Source organism: Saimiri boliviensis, chromosome X (assembly GCF_048565385.1).
Source record: "Saimiri boliviensis isolate mSaiBol1 chromosome X, mSaiBol1.pri, whole genome shotgun sequence".
NCBI lineage: Eukaryota > Metazoa > Chordata > Mammalia > Primates > Cebidae > Saimiri > Saimiri boliviensis.
The window spans coordinates 59,789,871-59,813,074 of NC_133470.1; the positions used below are offsets into that span (position 1 = coordinate 59,789,871).

Sequence of the window (23,204 nt, forward strand, 5' to 3'; positions counted from 1 at the left end):
CGTTACAAAAGAAGACATACAGGAGGCCAACAAACATATGAAAAAATGCTCATCATCATTGGTCATCAGAGAAATGCAAATCAAAACCACATTGAGATACCATCTCTCACCAATTAGAATGGCGATCATTAAAAAATCGGGAAACAACAGATGCTGGAGAGGATGTGGAGAAATAGGAACACTTTTACACTGTTGGTGGGAATGTAAATTAATTCAACCATTGTGGAAGACAGTGTGGCAACTCCTCAAGGACCTAAAAATAGAAATCCCATTTGACCCAGCAATCCCATTACTGGGTATATATCCAAAGGATTATAAATCATTCTACTATAAGGACACATGCACATGAATGTTCATAGCAGCACTGTTTACAATAGCAAAGACCTGGAGCCAACCCAAATGCCCAACGATGACAGACTGGATAGGGAAAATGTGGTACATATACACCATGGAATATTATGCAGCCATCAAAAACGATGAGTTCACGTCCTTTGTAGGGACATGGATGAACCTGGAAACCATCATTCTCAGCAAACTGACACAAGAGCAGAAAATCAAACACCGCATATTCTCACTCATAGGCGGGTGTTTAACAATGAGAACACATGGACACAGGGAGGGGAGCACCACACACTGGGGTCCATTGGGGCGAAATGGGGGAGAGACGGGGAGGTTGGGAGGTGGGAAGAGATAGCATGGGGAGAAATGACAGATACAGGCGAGGGGACGGAAAGCAGAAAACCCCACTGCCATGTGTGTACCTATGCAACAATCTTGCATGTTCTTCACATGTACCCCCAAACCTAAAATGCAATAAAAAAAAAAGAATCAAAATATTATGGAAAACATCTGAGATGAAAAACATTAAAAAAAAAAAAAAAACAGCATGGTACTGGTACCAAAACAGAGATATAGACCAATGGAATGGAACAGAGGCCTCGGAGGCAACACAATATATCTACAACCATCGGATCTTTCACAAACCTGACAAAAACAAGCAATAGGAAAAGGACTCCCTGTTTAATAAATGGTGTTGGGAAAACGGGCTAGGCATGTGCAGAAAGCAGAAACTGGATTCCTTCCTGACACCTTACAGTAAAATTAGCTCCAGATGGATTAAAGACTTAAACATAAGACCTAACACCATAAAAATTCTAGAAGAAAGTCTAGGCAAAACCATTCAGGACATAGGTGTAGGTAAGGACTTCATGACCCAAACACCAAAAGCATTGGCAACAAAAGCCAAAATAGACAAATGGGATCTAATCAAACTCCACAGCTTCTGCATGGCAAAATAAACAGTCATTAAAGTCAATGGGCCAACAATAGAATGAGAAAAAATTTTTGCAGTCTACCCATCTGACAAAGGGCTGGTAACCCAAAATTTACAAAGAACTAAAACAGATTTACAAGAAAGAAACAAACAAGCCCATTGAAAAGTGAGCAAAAGATATGAACAGACACCTTACAAAAGAAGACATACATGAGACCAACAAACATAGGAAAAAATGCTCATCATCACTGGTCATTACAGAAATGCAAATCAAAACCACATTGAGATACCATCTCACAGCAGTTCGAATGGTGGTCATTAAAAAATCTAGAGACAACAGATGCTGGAGAGGATGTAGAGAAATAGGAACACTTTTACACTGTTGGTGGGAGTGTAAATTAGTTCAACCACTGTGGAAGACAGTGTGGCGATTCCTTAAGGACCTAGAAATAGAAATGCCATTTGGCCCAGCAATGCCATTACTGGGTATATATCCAAAGGATTATAAATCGTTCTACTATAAGGACACATGCACACGAATGTTCACTGCAGCACAGTTTACAATAGCAGAGACCTGGAACCAACCCAAATGCCCATCGATGATAGACTGGATAGGGAAAATGTGGCACATATACACCACGGAATATTATGCAGCCATCAAAAACGATGAGTTCGCGTCCTTTGTAGGGACATGGAAGAACCTGGAAGCCATCATTCTCAGAAAACTGACACAAGAGCAGAAAATGAAACACCGCATGTTCTCACTCATAGGTGGGTGTTCAACAATGAGAACACATGGACACAGGGAGGGTAGCACTACACACTGGGGTCTGTTGGGGGGAAATAGGGGCGGGACAGTGAGGGGTGGGGAGTTGGGGAGAGATAGCATGGGGAGAAATGCTAGTTATAGGTGAAGGGGAGGAAGGCAACAAATCACACTACCATGTGTGTACCTATGCAACTATCTTGCATGTTCTTCAATTGTACCCCAAAACCTAAAATGCAATTTAAAAAAAAGAAAAAATAAATAACGTTTCAGCAGTCATCATTTTAATGCCTGTAAATGGGCTTAGGGTTAGTAAAACTCTTGCAATTTACTCTTAGACATAGCTCACAAGTGCTGATAAAACTGCTAAAGAATCTAAATGCAGCATAATCATATCCAGGAATACTAGCCTTAAGTAAAATGATGGATTTTAATTCTATTCCATAGACATACAGCTCAACTTGGAATGAAATATTATGCTTATTATATTAGTTCTAATACTTTTTCAGAAATGATAACAGCTAAAGTCTGTTGAATGCTTGTCATATGTCAGGAATTTTACATCACTTATTTAATCTTCAGAAAACCCCAAGAGGTAAGTACTGTTGATGAATAGAAAACTGAAGCATATATATTTTAAATAATTTGCATAAGGTTAAGCATCTGCGAAGTAGAGGAACAGGAACTTGAAAACACGTAATCTGACTTATATTGTCTTTGGTCAGAAACTTTAAAGAATTTCTATAATTAAAAGCAATCAGACTGATGGAAAAATCAAGAGGTGAGAATCCTGAAACCCAACAGAAACCAAAAAGGAGACTGTTCAAGAAATAGATAGGTCTCCCCGCAAAAAAAGGCTAGAAAACCCCAGAAAATTAGAAATTAATTAGTACGGGACAGGAAAAATTTGTGATGGTCATAGAGGAACTGCAGAAACTATTCCAATTCTCTATTGTACACACATGGAGGAGAGGCCATTGATGTTTTACCTCAGGCTCTGCTGTCAAACCTTAAATGATGTAAGGCAGGCGTCCCCAAACTATAGCCTGCAGGCCGCATGCGGTCCCCTCAGGCCATTTATCCGGCCCCCGGTCGCACTTCAGGAAGGGGCACCTCTTTCATTGGTGGTCAGTGAGAGGAGCACAGTATGTGGCGGCCCTCCAACTGTCTGAGGGACAGTGAACTGGCCCCCTGTGTAAAAAGTTTGGGGACGCCTGGTTTAGCATCATCATCATTTTCTAATAGATTGTTGCTTGAGATATTTTTTATCATCTTGGTTTACAAAAAGCCTTTCTAGGCATGACACAAAGTCCACAACTCATAAAAAAAGAAGGCTAACAAATTTAATTTCATCAAAATTTTGTTAACCTTTCCTTTCCAATAACTATAGATCAATAGGAAATTGCAATACATATATATATATATATATACTCTCCAACAGTTTCCTCCTATAGTTAAATCTTATATTATTATAAAACAATATCAAATCAGGAAATGGCATTGGTACAATATGTGAACAGGCATACTTCATTTTATTGCGCTTCATTTTATTGTACTTTACAGATACTGTTTTTGTTTGTTTTCGATACAGGACCTGACTCTGTCCCCTAGGCTGGAGTGAAGTGCTGTGATCATAGCTCACTGTGGTCTTGATCTCCTGGATCAAGCCTCCCGAATAGTCTCAGCCTCCCGCATAGTTAAAACTATAGGGATGTGCCACCAGATACCGTTTTTGTTTGTTTTACAAATTGAAGATGCATGGCAACCCTGAATCACGCGAGTCTACAGGTACCATTTTCCCAACAGTATGCACTCACTTCGTGTCTCTGTGTCACATTTAAGTAATTCTCACAATATTTGAAATTTTTTCATTATTATTATACCTGTTAGGATGATCTGTAACCAGTGATCTTTGATGTTAATATTGCAATTGTTTTGCGGTGCCATGAACTAAGCCCATATAAGATAGCAAACTTAATACATGTGTGTGTTCTAACTGCTTCATTGACAGTTATTCTCCATCTCTCTCCCTCTCCTTGGGCAGCCCTATTCCCTGAGACGCAGCAATACTGAAATTAGGCCAATTAATAAACCTACAATGACCTCTTAAGTATTCAAGTAAAAGGAAGAGTCACACATCTCTCACTATAAATCAAAAGCCAGTGATGATTAAGTTTATTGAGGAAAGCATGTTGAAAACCAGGCTAGGCCGAAAGCTGGACCTCTTGCGCCAAAGAGCCAAATTGTGACCACAAACAAAGAGTTCTTGAAGGCAATTAAAAGTGCTACTCCAGTGAGCACAAATGTTAAGAAAGCAAAACAGCCCTATTGTTAATATAGATAAAGTTTTAGTGGTCTGGACAGAAGATGAAACCCAGCCACAATATTTTCTTGAGCCAAAGCCAAATCCGGAGCCAGACCCTAACTCTCTTAATTCTATGAGGGCTTAGAGAGGTGAGGAAGCTTCAGAAGCAAAATTTGAGGCTACCAGAGGTTGGTTCTTGTGATTTAAGGAAAGAAGGTGTCTCCATAACATGAAAGTGCTATGTGAAGCAGCAAGTGCTTATGAAGAAGCTGCAGCAAGTTATCCAGAAGACCTAAGATCACTGATGAAGGTGGCTACACTACACAATACATTTTCAATGTAGATGAAACATTATTATATTGGAAGAAGATGCCATCTAGAACTTTCATAGCTAGAGAGAAGTCAATACCTGGCTCAAAGCTTGAAAGGTCAGGCTCACTCTCTTGTTAGAGACTAATACAGCTGGTGATTTTAAGTTGAAGCCAGTGTTCATTTACCATTCCAAAAATCCCAGGGCCCTTAAGAATTACACTAAATCATCTCTGCCTGTGCTCTATAAATGGAACAATGAAGCCTGGATGATAGCATGTCTGTTAACAGCATGGCTCACTGAACAGTTTAAACCCACTGTTGAGAACTACTGCTTAGAAGAAAAGATTACTGCTCATTGACAATGCATCTGGTCACCCAAGAGTTCTAAGGGAGATGTACAAGGAGATTAATGTTGTTTTCATGCCTGCTAATACAACATAAATGGATCAAGGAATAATTTAGACTTTCAAGTATTGTTATTTAAGAAATACATTTTGCAAAGCTATAGCTGCCATACATAGTTATTCCTCTCATGGATCTGGGAAATGTACATTGAAAACATTCTGGAAAGGATTCACCATTCTAGATGCCATTAAGAACATTTGTGATTCATGGAAGAAGGTCAAAATATTTAACAGGAGTTTGGGAGAAGTTGGCTCCAATCCTCATAGATGACTTGGAAGGGTTCAAGATTCCAGTGGAGAAAGTAACTACAGATGTGGTGGAAATAGCAAGAGAACTAGAATTAGAACTGGGCCTGAAGATGTAATTGAATTGCTGCAATCTCATGATAACACTTGAGTGGATGAGAAGTTGCTTCTTATGGATAAGTAAGGAAAGTGGTTTCTTGAGACAGAATCTACTCCTGGTGAAGATGCTGTGTACGTTGTTGAAATGACAACAAAGGATTTAGAAGATTATAACCTTTAGTTGATAAAGTAGTGGCAGAAATTGAGAGAACTGACTCCAATTTTGAACGAAGTTCTACTGTGGATAAAATGCTAACAAACAGCACAGCATGCTGCACAGAAATCTGATGAAAGGAAGAGTCAATCAATGTGGTAAACTTCACTGTTGACTTATTTTAAGCAATTGCCACAGCCACCACAACTTCAGCAGCCATCATCCTGGTCAGTCCGCAGCCACAAACATCAAGACAAGACCCTCCATTAGCACAAAGATTACAACTTGCTGAAGGCTAAGATGATGCTTTTTTTTTTTAGCAATAAACTATTTTAAAATTAAAGTATGCACATTTGTTTTTTAAGGCATTATGCTATTGCATACTTAATACACTATAGTATATAGTAACCTAACTTTTACATGCACTAAGAAATAAAAAAGTGGGAATGTAAATTAATTCAACCATTGTGGAAGACAGTGTGGCGATTCCTCAAGGACCTAAAAATAGAAATCCCATTTGACCCAGCAATCCCATTACTGGGTATATATCCAAAGGATTATAAATCATTCTACTACAAGGACACGTGCACACGAATGTTCATTGCAGCACTGTTTACAATAGCAAAGACCTGGAACCAACCCAAATGCCCAACGATGATAGACTGGATAGGGAAAATGTGGTACATATACACCATGGAATATTACGCAGCCATCAAAAACGATGAGTTCACGTCCTTTGTAGGGACATGGATGAACCTGGAAACCATCATTCTCAGCAAACTGACACAAGAGCAGAAAATCAAACACCGTATATTCTCACTCATAGGCGGGTGTTGAACAATGAGAACACATGGACACAGGGAGGGGAGCACTACACACTGGGGTCCGTTGGGGGAAATGGGGGAGGGGCGGGGGGTGGGGAGGTGGGAAGAGATAGCATGGGGAGAAATGACAGATACAGGTGAGGGGACGGAAGGCAGCAAACCACACTGCCAAGTGTGTACCTATGCAACAATCTTGCATGTTCATCACATGTACCCCAAAACCTAAAATGCAATAAAAAAAAGGCAAAGAGAAAAAGAAAAAAAAGAAATAAAAAAAATTATATGACCCACTTTAGCGCAATATTTGCTTTATTACAGTGGTCTGAAACCAGATGCGTAATATCTCTGAGATGTTTGCCTGCATATAGTTCTATGTCATTTTGTCACACATGAAGATACATGCAACTACCGTGGCAATGAAGATACAGAACTGTCTCATCATCACAAAGATATCCTTCATGCTATCCTGTTACAGTCACATCCACTTTTCTCCTTCTCCCTACCGTCCCTAATTTCTGGTAACCACTAATCTGTTGTCCATCTCTAAAATTTTGTTTAAAGAATATTACATCGATTCATATAATATGTCACCTTTTGAGACTGGCCTTTTTTTCACTCAGCATACTCACCAAATTTTAAGACCTATATAGAGTAAAAGAATGGGGAGAATGTTTGCAATATATATAAGAGACAAGGCTTATTGTCCACTATGTCTGAAGGGCTCCCCAAATCATAATAGTAGCAAACTTTATATAGTGCTTATTATGTATCAGGCACAATTCTAGCACTTTACATATATTAATACATTTAGTCCTCACAGCAACCTTATGAAGTAGGTACTTTGATATCTCCATTTTAAAACTGAGGAAACTGAGGCACAAAGAAGTTAAAAACTTACCTAAAGTCATACAGCTGGTTAATGGTGGAACAAGGATTGAAATCTAAGCCCCATACTCACAACCACTACACAATACTATCTCCTCTCAACAAATAATAATCAAAAAAGTTAATAATCAGAGAATACCGATCATAAAATATATGACTTCTACATATTTTATGTACATGATCTCATATAATCTAACAACAACCCTATAAAGTATACAATATTATCTCTCCTGTTACATATAAGAAAACTGCAGATGAGGAAAGTGAGGTACAAGTAAAGAAAATGCTAGGATTTGAAACCAGGCCTACTGATCCTAGAGCTAGTGCTCTCTCCCTATCAGTATACTACTTTCACTCTGTATTACTTTAAACTAGGAGCTTGAACTTTCTGAATTACACCCTTTCTTTAGCCTTCTGGATACCACTCTCCATACAGGATTCTTTTCCTCTGTCTTGAACATGCACAGTCTCCCCTATACTGGTGCTACTGGGGTTGGATTTTCCCATTTGTCCCCTCTACCATTTTTATCCTTTCTTTCCAATTCACTGCCAAAATGCTCCAAACAGGTGGGGGGATCTATTATAGTTACCTCTAATTCCTAACATCTCATTTATCTCTTGCATTTCTCCTACCTGTTCTACATTTGCTTTAGATAGGCCATATGTATAACACTGCAATTAAGAGTACAGGGTCTGAAACTTACCAGCCTGGGTTTGGATCCTTGCTCTACTACTTACTAGCTCTGTGACATTAGGCAAGTTTCTTAACTTCCCTGATATGGTTTGGACATGTGTCCCCACCCAAATCTCAAATTCACTTGTAGTCTCCAGTGTTGGAGGTCAGGCCTAGTGGAAGGTGACTGAATCATGGGGGTGGATACTTCATGAATGGTTTAGCACCATCCTTTTGGTGCTATTCTCATGATAGAGTTCTCACAAGATCTGGTCACTTCAAAGTGTGTGGCATCTCCCCCCCACCCTTTTCCCCTCTCTCTCTTTCTGTCCTATTCCTGTCATGTAAGATGCCTGCTCTTGCTTTGCCTTCTGCCATTACTAAAAGTTCCCTGAGGTCTCCCCACAAACAGATGCTGTCATGCTTCCTGTATAGACTGTGGAACTGTGAGCCAACTAAGCATCTTTTCTTTATAAATTATGCAGCCTCAAGTATTTCCTTATAGCAGTGTGAAAATGGACTAATATACTCCCCTTCTGTATAATGTGGAAGATACTAATAGTACCTACCTCACAATGTCTTTGTGAAAGGTTAAATAATATATTAGATTAAAAGCCCTTAGAATAGTGTCTGGCACAAACTAAGCATTCAGTGAATGATAGCTATTATAAAGATATTTGAAGTTACTACTGAGTCCAGTATTCAAAATCATTATTCTTTTCCTCAATATTCTTTACTGTTCAAGTACATTCTATACGTATATTCTTTACTATTTATACCAGCTCCTCCATGATACTGAATCATCTTGTGTCTGTTGCCATCTAACTGTCATCATCTGCCTCCCTGTTCCCCATCCCCTATACCCAGTTACAAATCTTACTGATTCTTCCATCATAATGTCTTTCATTTCCATCATTTCTTTCCATTTCCTATTCTGGAATCTGAGAGAAAGATTCCTTATTTGTATGGTTTATGACAAGTGCTAATTTGTATTGTTTATGGCTTTACTAGGAAGCATAAAAAAAAAGATAACTCCTAAGGATACTGTGTGGCTGGCAAATCAGTCAAAACTGTATTAATTCTAATGCCATTGCTTATGTGAAGGAGAAATAAAATCCTTTATGGACAAGGAACTGCAGAGAGATTTTGTCACCACCAGACCTGCCTTACAAGAGCTCTTGAAGGAAGCAGTAAACATAGAAAGGAACAAACAGTACCAGTCACTGCAAAAACATACCTAATTGTAAAGACCATCAACACTATAAAGAAACTGCATCAACCAATGGGCAAAACAACCAGCTAGCATCAAAATGGCAGGATCAAATTCAAACATAACACTATTAACCTTAATTGCAAACAGGCTAAATGCCCCAATCAAAAGACACAGACTGGCAAATTGGATAAAAAGTCAAGACCCATCAGTGTGCTGTATTAAGGAGACCCATTTGACATGCAAAGACACACACAGGCTAAAATAAAGGAATGGAGGAAGATTTACCAATCAAATGGAAAGCAAAAAAAGGAAGGGGTTCCAATCCTAGTCTCTGGTAAAACAGACTTTATACAAAGATCAAAAGAGACAAAGAATGGTATTACATTACGGTAAAGGGATCAATGCAACAAGAAGAGCTAATGATCCTAAATATATATGGACTCAATACAGGAGTACCCAGATACATAAAGCAAGCTCTTAATGACCTACAAGGAGACTTAGATTCCCACACAATAATAGTGGGAGACTTTAACACCCCACTGTCAATATTAGACAGATCAATGAGAGAAAATTAACAAGGATATCCAGGACTTGAACTCAGATCTGGACCAAGCGGACCTAATAGACATCTACAGAACTCTCCACCTCAAATCCACAGAATATACATTCTTCTCAGGACCACATCGCACTTATTCTAAAATTGGTGACATAATTGGAAGTAAAACACTCCTCAGAAAATGCAGAAGAATGGAAATTATAACCATCTCTCAGACCACAGTGCAATGAAATTAGAACTCAGGATTAAGAAAGTCACTAAAAACCACACAACTACATAGAAACTGAACAACCTGCTCCTGAATGACTACTGGATAAAAAATGAAATGAAGGCATAAATAAAGATGTTCTTTGAAACCAATGAGAATGAAGACACAATGTACCAGAATCTCTGGGACATATTTAAAGCATTGTTAAGAGGGAAATTTATAGCACTAAATGCTCACAAGAGAAACGAGGAAAGATCTAAAATCAACACCCTAATGTCAAGATAAAAAGAACTAGAGGAGCAAGATCAAACAAATTCAAAAGCTACCAGAAGACAAGAAATAACTAAGAGCAGAGCAGAACTGAAGAAGATAGAGACACACACACAAAAAAAAAAACCCTTGAAAAAAATCAATAAATCCAGGAGCTGTTTTTTTGAAAAGATCAACAAAATAGACCACTTGCCAGACTAATGAAAAGACAAAAGAATCTACAAATAAATCCATAAATGCAATAAAAAATGAGAAAGGGAATACCACCACTGATTCCACAGAAATACAAACTACCATCAGAGAATACTACAAATTCTTCTATGCAAATAAACCAGTAAATCTAGAAGAAATGGATACATTCCTGGGCACTTATACCCTCCCAAGACTAAACCAGGAAGAAGTTGAATCCCTGAATAGAACAATAACAAGGTCTGAAATTGAGGCAGCAATTATTAGCCTACCAACGAAAAAAAGTCCAGGACCAGATGGGTTCACAGCCGCATTCTACCAGACGTACAAAGAAGAGCTGGTACCATTCCTTGTGAAACTATTCCAAACAAAACAAAAGGAAGGAATCCTCCCTAACTCATTTTATGAGACCAACATCATCCTGATACCAAAACCTGGCAGAAACACAACTAAAAAAGAAAATTTCAGGCCAATATCCATGATGAATATTGATGCAAAAACCCTCAATAAAATACTGGCAAACCAAATCCAACAGCACATCAAAAAGCTTATCCATCATGAACAAGTTGGCTTCATCCCTGGGATGCAAGGCTGGTTCAACATACGCAAATTCGAATGCCAAATATGTAGGCAAGAGGTGGAATAGTTTCGTCTTCATAAATCATCCTCTAACCCCCACTTAGATGATACCAAATTACTCTGTGATTGTATTTGTTTCATGATTATGAGCTTATCTTCCCCATTAAGTAATGATATCCTTGAGATCACCAGAGACATGCATATTATTTAATCTCTACATCTTCAATGCCTAGAAACAAAATGACTGATACGTTGTAGGAATTCAAATGTGAAAGCATGAATTTCCACTGCTATCAACCTAGTTTCAGGCTCTTATTACTTCATATTTGAGCTACTTGCAAAAATTCAATCTCCCTGTCTCTCAAATTCTTGCATATTATTGATATTAGCATGTCACTATCCTACCTGAAAACCTTCAGTGGGTCCCTATTTGCCTATATCACACAGTCCTTTAACCTAATATTCAAGGATTTCAATAAATGACTCCAATTTACTTCTCTAACTTTATATTTCATTATACTCCTTATATAAAACTTATGCTAAAGCCTCTTGGATCCATTAATTATCATATTCTAAATAGATCATGCTGTCCTCATATCTACGTAGGCTATAACCCCTACTACAAATGTCCTAACTCTTCCTTTCTGTATTCTAAATCATACCCCACCATCAAAGCCTCACCTTCAGAGAAGACTTTCTGATGCTCCTAGTCCATGATGATCTAGGCCTCTTCTGAATTCCTATACTAATGTGTCAGTTATCTCCATTTTCCATGTGCTGTCTGATATTGTTACCTTTATATATACCCTCTTTTCAACAAGGCTTGTAAATTCTCGAAAGTGGTGCCTATGTTTTCCACATGGTGTCCTTTGCATAAAAGATACTAAATACTTCACTGGACTAAATTACTGTCCCCACACTTGCTTTGTGCTCACTCTGATCTTCCTGCCAGTAATTCCTACTCCTTCACCTATGCAAATCTTATCAATTTCTAAGCCTCCCACCTCCTCCATCAAGCATTCTCTGACCAAGAGAGCTAACAGTGAACTTTCACTCTCTAAATTAATACACTATTTTTGCCTATACCATATACATTTCTCATATTCTGCATTTTATTGTTACTCAACTGATCAAGCACATATATACATATACATATACATATATATATATATATATATATATATATATATGCTTTATCTATTATAGCAGGCCATAAATTCACTAGAGAAATGTATATGTCCTGTATCTACAACCAGACCCCAGACAATATGTTGCACTAGGCACAATTTTGGTTGATAAAATGAATGTCAGTGCACACAATGAGGTAAGGAAAATTGAACTCTTTCTCCAAGATCAACCAACCTTTAAAAACTAGCCGGGCACGGTGGCTCAAGCCTGTAATACCAGCACTTTGGGAGGCCGAGGCGGGTGGATCACGAGGTCAAGAGATCGAGATCATCCTGGTCAACATGGTGAAACCTCGTCTCTACTAAAAATACAAAAAATTAGCTGGGCATGTTGGCGCGTGCCTGTAATCCCAGCTACTCAGGAGGCTGAGGCAGGAGAATTGCCTGAACCTGGGAGGCAGAGGTTGTGGTGAGCCGAGATCGCGCCATTGCACTCCAGCCTGGGTAACAAGAGTGAAACTCCGTCTCAAAAAAAAAAAAAAAAAAAAAAAAACCTAGGAAATACCCTTTTTAACATTAGCCTTGGCAAACAATTTTTGGTTAAGTCCCCAAAAGCAATTGTAACAAAACCAAAAATTGACAAATGAGACTTAATTACACCAAAGAGCTTCTGTACAATAGAAAAAAAAAAACTCTCAACAGAATATTAAAATATTCACAAACTATGCATCTAACGAAAGTCAAATGTCCAGAATCTATAAGGAACTTTTTAAAAAAACCAACAAGCTTGTCAGAAAGGTGATTTAAAAAAAAAAAATCAACAAGCAAAAAACAAATAGCCCCATTAAAAATGGGCAAAGGACATGAACAGACACTTCTGAAAAGAATATATACAAGCTCCTGACAAAGAGATGAAAAAATGCTCATCAGCACTAATCATCAGAAAAATACAAATCAAAACAACAGTGAGATACTATCTCATACCAGTCAAATGGCTATTACTAAAAAGTCAAAAAAAACAACAGATGTTTGAGAGGCTACAAGAAAAAGGAACTGTTATACACTATTAATGGAAATGTAAATTACTTCAGCCACTGTGGAAAGCAGTTTGGAGATTCCTTGAAGGACTTAAAACAGAGCTACCATTAGACCCAGCAATCCCATTACTAGGTATATACCCAAAGAAAAATAGATTATACAAAAAACCCCAGCATGCACTCATATGTTTGTCACTGTGCTACTCACAATAGCAAAGACATGGAATCAACCTAGGTATCCATCAATGGTGAATAGGATGAAGAAAAGGTGGTATATATACATATATACCATGGAATACTATGCAGCCATAAAAAAACAGTGAAATCATGTCCTTTGCAGCAACATGGATGGAAGTGGAGGCCATAATCCTAAGTGAATTGACACGGGAACAGACAGCCAAATACTGCATGTTCTCACGTATAAATGGGAGCTAAACATTGAGTACACATGGACATAAACATGGGAATAGCAGACACTAAACTAGTAGAGGGGGGAGAGATGGAGGGCATGTCGGTTGAAAAACTACCTATTGGGTACTATGCTAACTACTTGGGTGCAATATACCCATGTAACAAGCCTGCATATGTACCCCTTGCATCTAAAATAAAAGTTGAAGTTAAAAAAAAAACAACTCCTCTTTCCATCTCAAACACCCTAAAACCAACTTCCCTTCCCAAGGAAAAAAAAATCACAAACTTATCTATCTCAACAACATGTATGTATACTCAAGATTCAGGAACTGAGTATATGTTCTGTACCACCTTCGTATCCTACAGACTGGAACTATGATTCCCAAAAATAAACTAGTTCGACCATTATGGAAGACAGGGTGGTGATTCCTCAAGGATCTAGAAATAGAAATTCCATTTGACCCAGCAATCCCATTACTGGGTATATACTCAAAGGATGATAAACCATTCTATTATAAAGGCACATGCACACGTGTGTTTGTTGTGGTGCTGTTTACGATAGCAAAGACCTGGAACCAACCCAAATGCCCATCAGTGATAGACTGGACAAAGAAAATGTGGCACATCTACACCATGGAATACTATGCAGCCATAAAAATGATAAGTTGGTGTTCTTTGTAGAGACATGGATGAATCTAAAAATCATCATTCTCAGCAAACTGACACGAGAACAGAAAACCAAACACCGCATGTTTTCACTCATAGGCAGGTGATGAACAGTGAGAACACTTGGACACAGGGAAGGGAACAACACTCACAGAGCTAGGTGGGGGGCGGGGTGGGGGAGACGGAAGTAACAGAGAGGAGGGGGCGGAGAGGATGGGGAGGGATAACACTGGGAGAAATGCCTGATGTAGGCAACGGTGGCAGGGGTAACGGAGACAGCAAACCACCGTGGCATGTATGTACCTATGCAACAATCCTGCAGGATGCAGGAAGTACACATGCACTCCAGAGCCCAAAGCACAATAAAAATAAAACAAAATACAATCATAAGTAATGTTCACTGCAACAAAAATATGAATGCCTTACAAAGTACATTACAGGGATATTCAACCTGAAACAGGAGAAGAGAAAGATCCAGAGTGATAACACTTATCGATACTGAGCTTAGATACTGGCTATTACATGGGAATATCTGAATGAACATGATTAATTAAAATCCCAGGGGCTAGTTGATGTTTGCTTTTATTTCTCAGTGGCTGATAACAACCTTTTAGATCTATCCCAGAAAGGAATTATTACTGAGCATGAGTTCTTCAATTTTGTACCTATCTCTTTTTCTATATTATCAGGATATTATCTAACTCAGCTAGCATGCCATTTCTGCAACCCACCTCAAGTATTTATTATTATATTATCATTAGAATGTATTTCATTTAAACATATAATTGTAAAATTTTGCCACATTCCTAAGTATAATTTTATTATATTTTAGGGCCAAACATTTTTGGAGGTAGATCATTTTATTTTTATAGTATAAGTTTATGGAAAAACAATGCCATATAAAATTTTGTCTGAACAGAACTTTTCAAGAACTCATTTAATGTGTAGAATTTAGATAGCTCTGAAATACTTTATAACATTCAACAATGTGTTCAAAAACTATTATATTAATAAAACAATATCAGGCTTCATGCAAGAGGAAGGCTGGAAATAAAAGGTTAAGATGCAAGGCTTTCTGTTCTGTATTTTTACTTGATGAGTCTCAACAAATTGCTTCCCTATACCTCTTATCTGACTTCCAAGGATGCTCATCTTGACTTTACAAGCCTGCTCTCCTCTGTTCTTCATTTTAGTTTGGTAATGTCAATCTCATCTCCTACATTCTTGTTCTGTATTTTTATTTGGTGCATCGACTTTTCCAGATCACTATCTCTAGGTTTCTGATTCTATCTTGGTAGTCTAATTGCAATTCAAAATCCCTTTGTTTGTTTGATTTAGTATTTTTGTCACTGGAATAAACCATAACTGGTTAAGCTTACCTAATCAGCATAAAAAAAAGGGCCTGACACCTGTCACCAATAACAACATAAATGACAAATGCTAAAATTACAACTAGGAACAATTATGCACCAATACTGATAAGAAATTGAAGGAAAGAAAAATCTAAAAGCAGGTTGTTAGGATAACATTAGATGTGATCTTTTTTGTTTAAAAATTTTCATTAGTCATGGTATGTTTGCAGAATTTTTTAAACAGGTGCAAAATTTTAAAAGGATTAAAGTCCAAGGCTAAGAGTAACAGTAACTTAGTTGTGCTGTAAAAGTGTTCAGGACCCCTGGATCAAATAAATTTACATCTAGGACTAAGATAATTTTTAAAGGAGACTTATAACTTAAAGAAGTTTTTCAGAAATTATGGATAACTGGAGGGGTGATAAAGACTGGGGACAGGAAAAGTTCTGATTTTTTTTTTTTAGGAGGTGGTGGATTCCCAAACCATACTACCCGGAGTATGGACCACAGACCAACAGCATTGACATCACAGATGAGCTTGTTAGAAATGCAGATCAGGGAATGCTGGGAAGATGGCCGCCTAAGAACAGCTCAGGAATTCAGCTTCCACTGAAAGCGCAGAGGGTGAGTGGACGCAGCATTTCCAGACGAATTTTTATTGCCTACAGACCAGGAGATACCCAGGCAGAGGTGTCGCCAGTGCCGCAGTCCCGGCTGGTGCAGCTGTTTTGGCCTCCGCGGGGCTGATTCGGCCCGCGCGGCTACTTTGACCATGCCCTGATGCTGCGGTTCTCCGGACAAAAGCCACTGGTCTGGGAGCCCTCTTAACTGGCGATCCAGCCCTGAGACGGCAGAGTTGCCCATTCATCTGAAATAGCGAGCCAGGCCAGGAGATTTCTAGGCAAAAAATCCGCCAGGAGCCAGCTCGGCTATTAACAAATACGTTCCAAGCATGCTCACATCCAACTATAAAAATTTTAAATTTTGACATTCTTGACCCCTCTATTTTTTAAAAGTTGCAAAATTTTCTCCATTTATATATAACTTTATTATAGGAAAAATAGAAAACACTACACTTGTAACCAAAACAAAGAAACTAAAAAAATCTGCAGTTATACCATCTAGAAATAAACTGATGTTAATCCTTAAAAAAAAAAAAAAAAAGAAAGAAATGCAGATCAGGCCCCATTCCAGACTCCCCAAATCAGAATCTGCATTTTAGCAAGATCTTTAGCTGATTCAGCTGATCATATACACATTCAAGTTTGAGAAGCACTAATATAAAGCAACAAGGATTCACTGAGAAAAACATAGCAAATTAATCTTATTTTATCTTTTGCAAGTCTACTTAAATGTTAATGTCAGTGAGTAAATACAATCTAACAATTTCAGAAAAACAACTCAATAACAGTATCAAGTCATTCACCTGCTTTTCTAGAATCCAAAGCCTATGCCCTTCCCTTAAATAGTACCATATTACTAGGATCTAATAAGCATATAACCTGGAATTTTCTGCTGTCTCCTAATGAAGCTTGACTGTAAAAAACGAAATTACACACACACACACACACACACACACACACACACACACACACACACACACAGATTACTTAAGAGACATAGTATTTCCATCCATTCTATGTATGCAAAATTTTATCCTTGCATCAAGGTGGATCATCACAAAACTAGGTCTGAAATACATTAGCTTAGTCCATTACAGAACTTCGTTCACTTTCTTTCCTTTTTTTTGAGAAGGAGTCTCGCTCTGTTGCCCTGGCTGGATTGCCGTGGTACAATCTCGGCTCACGGCAACCACCATCTCCCAGATTCAAGCGATTCTCATGCCTCAGCCTCCTGAGTAGCTGTGATTACAGATGTGTGAGACCACACCCGGCTAATTTTTGTATTTTTAGTAGAGATGGGGTTTAATCATGTTGGCCAGGCTGGTCTTGAACTCCTGACCTCAGGTGATCTACTCATCTCAGCCTCCCAAAGTGCTGGGATTAAAAGTGTGAGCCACTGTGCCTGGCCACTTCGTTCACTTTCTAACAGTTAACGTTCTGCATGCTTAGCTTTGATTGCTTTAAAAAACTTTACTACATAAAATATACTAAGGCATTTGCTATAAAATTACTAAAAGCATTGTCCAATATATAATGCAACTTCCTACACTGTCTACAGAAGCCAAATATGTATCATAAATGAGTGAAGCAGACTAAAAATATCCACTGCCAGATATGTAATTAAACTTTATGATTAACTGAGTGATGATATAAGCACATTAACACATAGTATGAACAGGAAAAGAGAAGCTATATTTTAAATTTGAAATCTAAAAATATAAATAATTTATCAAATTTTCCTTTGAAATTGATTACTTTGTTGACTTGTAAATAGAAACCTAAAATTCTTTCTTCTATACCAACATATCAATGTCCACATGGGCTGATAGGGAGAAGTAGATACTTAAGTGGAAATTTGTGTACTGTATCAAGAAGAGAGCGGAATGAATAAAATGATGGATGGCCAAAAGCAGCAAATGTCTACTACATACTGATATTCTAAAGTTGTCTAATTAGGATTCAGTACCACACTACACTGCAGTTCCATTTCTTCAATTCGTAGTTCTTTACTGACATTAGTAAAATTAATTGAAAAAGACAAAATAAGCAATATTTTTCATTACCATAATGTTGGAAATCAGAAAACTTAGAATTCACTCTAAACCTACAATTTTGAATATGTAGTTTAAGTAATCACTTCCATCTCTGAACACCAATTTCAGCACAGAAAAGTAAGCCATATTATTCCTGTCAAAAGCGTTTCCCATAAATGACTTCACTAAGAACATGTGAATTAAATTTTACATTTGTGTAACTACTTATGTGCACTTTTGCAAAGAAAGATTCAGAGTGTTTATATGAATTGTCTTATTCACCAAAAAGTCAATCATTGAGATGAGACAGGGATTTTCCCTTGGATGACATGAACAAGTTGAATTCTTTCAACATTTCAAAAAATATCTCTTCAGCACCTGACTTAAATGCTGCACTACATCCCCAAAACTCCTCTTCAGAACTGAAGTGTTTATTCCCCAGTTGCTCTTTGGGAATTCACTAGGCTGAAAAAAGCTACCACACCCAAGGTTATGCTCCTTTCCCAGGGTAACTGGAACACAGAGACTAGTAAACATCGGGATATAAGGACCAGCCCTGTGACCTTAGCTGAGGACAATTCTAAGGGACCATCTCAGCTTCAGAGCTCCCAATAAGTAAGGCTGAGGCCTTCTGACTATACCTAGGCCAACTTCTCCCATTAGTCCAGTTGCATCCCCTTCCCTTGACAGGTGCTGATCCTGAAACAACCCTTTAATAAATTATCTTCATGTTAACTTTCACCTCAAAATTTGCTTCCAGGGCAACCCAACCTGACACACACCACATACAACTGAGCCCCCTTATCTAGAAGAAGCAGAAGCAGCTACTGTATTGTGCATCCAATTCATCCAAAAAAAAAAAAAAAAAAAACCGCAATAATCTCTGTTGAAGCCACAGAAGAATACCTGGTATACATGTATTATTACTATATACACGTTTCATTTTTTAGCTTTTTAGGACAGTGTTTCCTGGTGAATTATACAATTAATACACTGAAGTTTCCTATCTTTAAAAACACTGCCACTTTGGATTTAAGTTTCATATCAAATCTTATGTTAACATGAATCATTACATCATTCTGTAGTCATACTTATTTTGACCAGTCTAACATTAAACTTAAGACAAAGGCACTATGTTGAAAAGTTCTATCATATCAAAGTTCTCTTTGACACCACAAATAAATATGCTTCACTGGGCATTATTATTTATGTCTATGCAACAGAAAACACCAAAAATAAATTACTCTCTTCAAGTAACTTCTCCAATAAATTCTCAGCCATACCTTCAATGTGCCAAACAACAGCATTTCTGGTTAGACTTGGATTTGAAACTTAAGAATACATTGTGTGACTCATTCAGCAGACACTTTTTTGTAAACTTGTCATCTGTAAAAGAGTTATTGCCTGGGCAATCTTTTCCCTTAATATATAACTACAAAACTGCATTTTACAAGAGGATTGCTTGTTTTATTCACTTTCCAAAATAAACCCAGTTGAAATGTCAGACCTTTTCTGGAATTGTTTTTCATTACACAGATTTTCTATGTACTGATTGTAGTTTCTACTATATTTTGTTTCATAATGGACTCTTGGGTTGTATTCATTGATGCAAACACACTTTGCATATTAAACACAATAATTTATTACTTCTAAAAGAAAGGAATTTATTCTTTCCATTTTCTTACAACATCTTCTCAGCCTAGCTTTCGTTCTACTTTGGATAGAGATGTGGGGGCCATATTTTATTTTCCTCTTAGATCTGCTATAGTAACAACACACACAAAAAGATAAATGGCAACTTGATGTACAAGATATAGGAAAAAATAAGGAATTCTGGGGACTATGACAAACTGGAGAAAACATACCCTATGGATAAAGGTGGCAACTGCTACTCAGCTCCAACCAATCGTTGCTTAGTGGAAATACTGGCCAATTGTTTCCAGATTTTTCAACTTTTTCAAGAGAAATCAAAAAACCACATTTTTGTGTGAAATTTCCTGAATGTTAAATGTTGGCCACCAATTCAACTATATGCAACACATCTCTGGCCATATCCAGTCCATAGTCCACCAGTGTGTAAACTTTTTCTTGTGACTAATTGCTTTAGAATGTAGTATTGAAGGGGAATTTTTTCAGTCTTTATGTATTCCTTCTACTACAGTAGTAAAAAGTGTGAGCTCTGTAAATATATTTAAATTCCAGCTCTGCTCCTTTCCTGGCTATGCAATTGTGGGCAAATTACTTTTTCTATCTAACCCTCATTTTTGTCACCTGCAAAATGGGGTTACTCATAATTTATAATGTAAAGAATTTAGAATAGTGCCTAGTACAAAGCAAGTATCAGTAAATATTAGCTTTTGTTATTTAATAATGAAAATTGTATAAAATATCATATTGCCCCTTTTCCCTGGCTGCAAGAAAGCTTACAGTTAAATTTAATGCTCTACCACAGCAAACTGTATTAGCCATTGTGTTTGGCATGTTTGCTTCCTCCTTTTCAGGGTTTTGATATTCTATTTCAATTTCAAAGCTTTATTATATACTTGAATATAAGAAGCTTCAAATTCTTTTTGGAAGAAGAAAGGGTATAAACAACCAAAATTTTAAAAAATAAAAATTAAGTTCCATGAAACTTTTGTGAACAAGATGAAGGTAATTAGGCCATCTGGCTATAGAATTGGTTGAATTTATAACAGGTTCAATGCTTGTACCCTAAAAAGCATCAATTAATCGATTGATGTTAACTTGGAGATTATTCTAGGCTGCCACAAAGGTTCTGGCCTCAGTTTTGCCCTGTTTATCAAATTATCGGGAATTAGAAAACTATGGCCTACAGTCTAGCTACTTGTTTTTATGAATAAAGTTTTATTGGAATAAAGCCACACACATTTGTTTATGATTAGTCTTTGGCTGCTTTTCCACTACAACAGCAGAGTTGACTAGTTGTGACAGAGACTGTGTGGCTCACAAGCCCAAAATGTATACTTATATCTCATCCTGTAAGAAAGAGTTTGCAGACCCTGAATTAGATGAAGACAGGTGGCAATACCAAATTTAAAGATCACACAGACTAGGAGGAATAGGTAATACATTGCATGATAGAATTGAAATTCACAAAGATCAGAATAACTGAAAAAAACAGACTGTGACAATCAGGCTGAAATTTAATAGTTTATAAAGTATGGTAAATGAGTACTTAACCATAATGGAGGATATCAGTCATTAAGAGCAATTGATATTGTGAAGATACAGTTTCATAAGTCCAGGAAACTGACCACGTGATGTAGCTGACAGAAAAGAGCTAATTTAAATGTTGTCTGCATTAAAAGAAATATAGAGTCTAAATCAGTGCTGCCCAATAGAACTTCACTGTGATAATGGAAATTTTTTAAACCTGTAATGTCCAATAAGGTAGCCTATTAGCTACATGCGGCTATTGGGATTTGATACATGGCTAGTGTGAAGGAGAGACTAAATTTTTTAAAAAAATTTTGAGACAGTCCTGCTTTGTTGCCCATGCTGCAATGCCGTGGCACTATCATAGTTCACTGTAACCTTGAACTGCTGGGCTCAAGTGATCCTCCCACCTCAGCCTCCAGAGTAGCTATGACTACAGGAATATGCCACCATACCAGCTAATTTTTTACAAAATATTTTGTAGACATGGGGTCTCGCTACATTGCCCAGGTTGGTCTCAAGCTCCTGGGATCAAGGGATCCTCCTGCCTCAGCCTCTCAAAATGCTGGAATTCTAGGTGTGAGCCACTGTTGCCTAGCCAAAAATTGTCAGTCTTTAGAGAAAGGGAAATCAATTCTGTACCTTTCGTGATCCATCAGCAGTTTAGCAATGTTCAGACAGAAGTCTAAGGACATGTCAAGATGTAGTATTTCCATGACAGCTAACAAGATGAAAATATGAAATAATTATTATCAGTTTTGTTTTTGAGGAACCTTAGCTATTTTCAATAATTTTCCTCTATTCAAAATCCACTTACTAAATGTTTGCCAAATACCATGTTTTCCCTAACAATTTAGCAAAATCTTCTTTTAAAGTATTAACATCCAGTGCTGGAGAGTGTCATGACACAGGCAGTCTTGCACAGATAGCAAAGTAATCTGGTGCAATCCTTTTAAAAAGCAGCTTGGCAATACTACATGCTAAGAACACTGGGGTAGAGAGCTTGGTATCTGAAGTCAGACAGATCTAAATTTGAAACCACTTGCTACTTGTATAGCCATAGGCAAGTTAAGCTCTCTATACCTTAGTTTTGTCACCTGTAAAATGGAGAATATACCACCGATTTCTCAGGGTTGTGGAGAGGATTACATAAGATAATGTATGGAAATTACATAGCAAAGAACCTAGCATTTAATAAATGGCAGCTCCTATTATTATTATCCCTTTAAGAAATTGTGCTTCTGAAAAGTCACCTGGAATAAATATGGAGAAAATTTATGAACAAAAATATTAAAAGCAGTGTGGATTACAATAATAATAGAAAAGAAATAGACACTGTATGTCTATTATAGGATAGCAATAAACTATTGTGCAACCATTAAAACTGTTGAGTATGAAACAACATGAAAAAAATGATTATACACTAATATGAAAAATATGTAAGATTAGTAAGTGAAAAACTAGAGCAAAGTTTTATGTACTATATAGTCACAATTCCGTAATACAAGCAAAGTAAACTAAGAAAGTATACTGAAAATATGTGATCAATTTTCTAAAAGTTTGTGTTTAGATTCTATTTATTTGACAAATATTTAATGAGCATATGCTCTGTGTCAGGCACTGTGCTTCATGCTGAGAACCCAGCAGTGGATAAAAGAAAACAAAAATTCCTGCTGTCAAGGAGCTTCTAGTGGATGATAGGACTATAAGTATTTTTAATATTTTCCAAAAATGTCTTAAATTATTATGTGCTATCCTTTAATAATGAAAAATGTTTATTTTTAAATGTCAATCGTTCTACTACAAAAAATATCAGTGCAAT

At 37.3% G+C, this 23,204-nt stretch overlaps 1 protein-coding gene across 1 annotated transcript in view; it reads right to left on the reverse strand.

Moving 5' to 3' along the window:
* TEX11 (testis expressed 11) overlaps positions 1–23,204 on the reverse strand; it is a gene marked incomplete at its 5' end in the record, with an annotated part of 328,765 nt that overhangs the window by 190,688 nt on the left and 114,873 nt on the right. Inside the window, one exon of the mRNA XM_039475670.2 lies at positions 22,025–22,103. Coding sequence (XP_039331604.2) covers positions 22,025–22,103 — 79 coding nt within the window. The remainder of the gene's footprint in view (positions 1–22,024; positions 22,104–23,204) is intronic.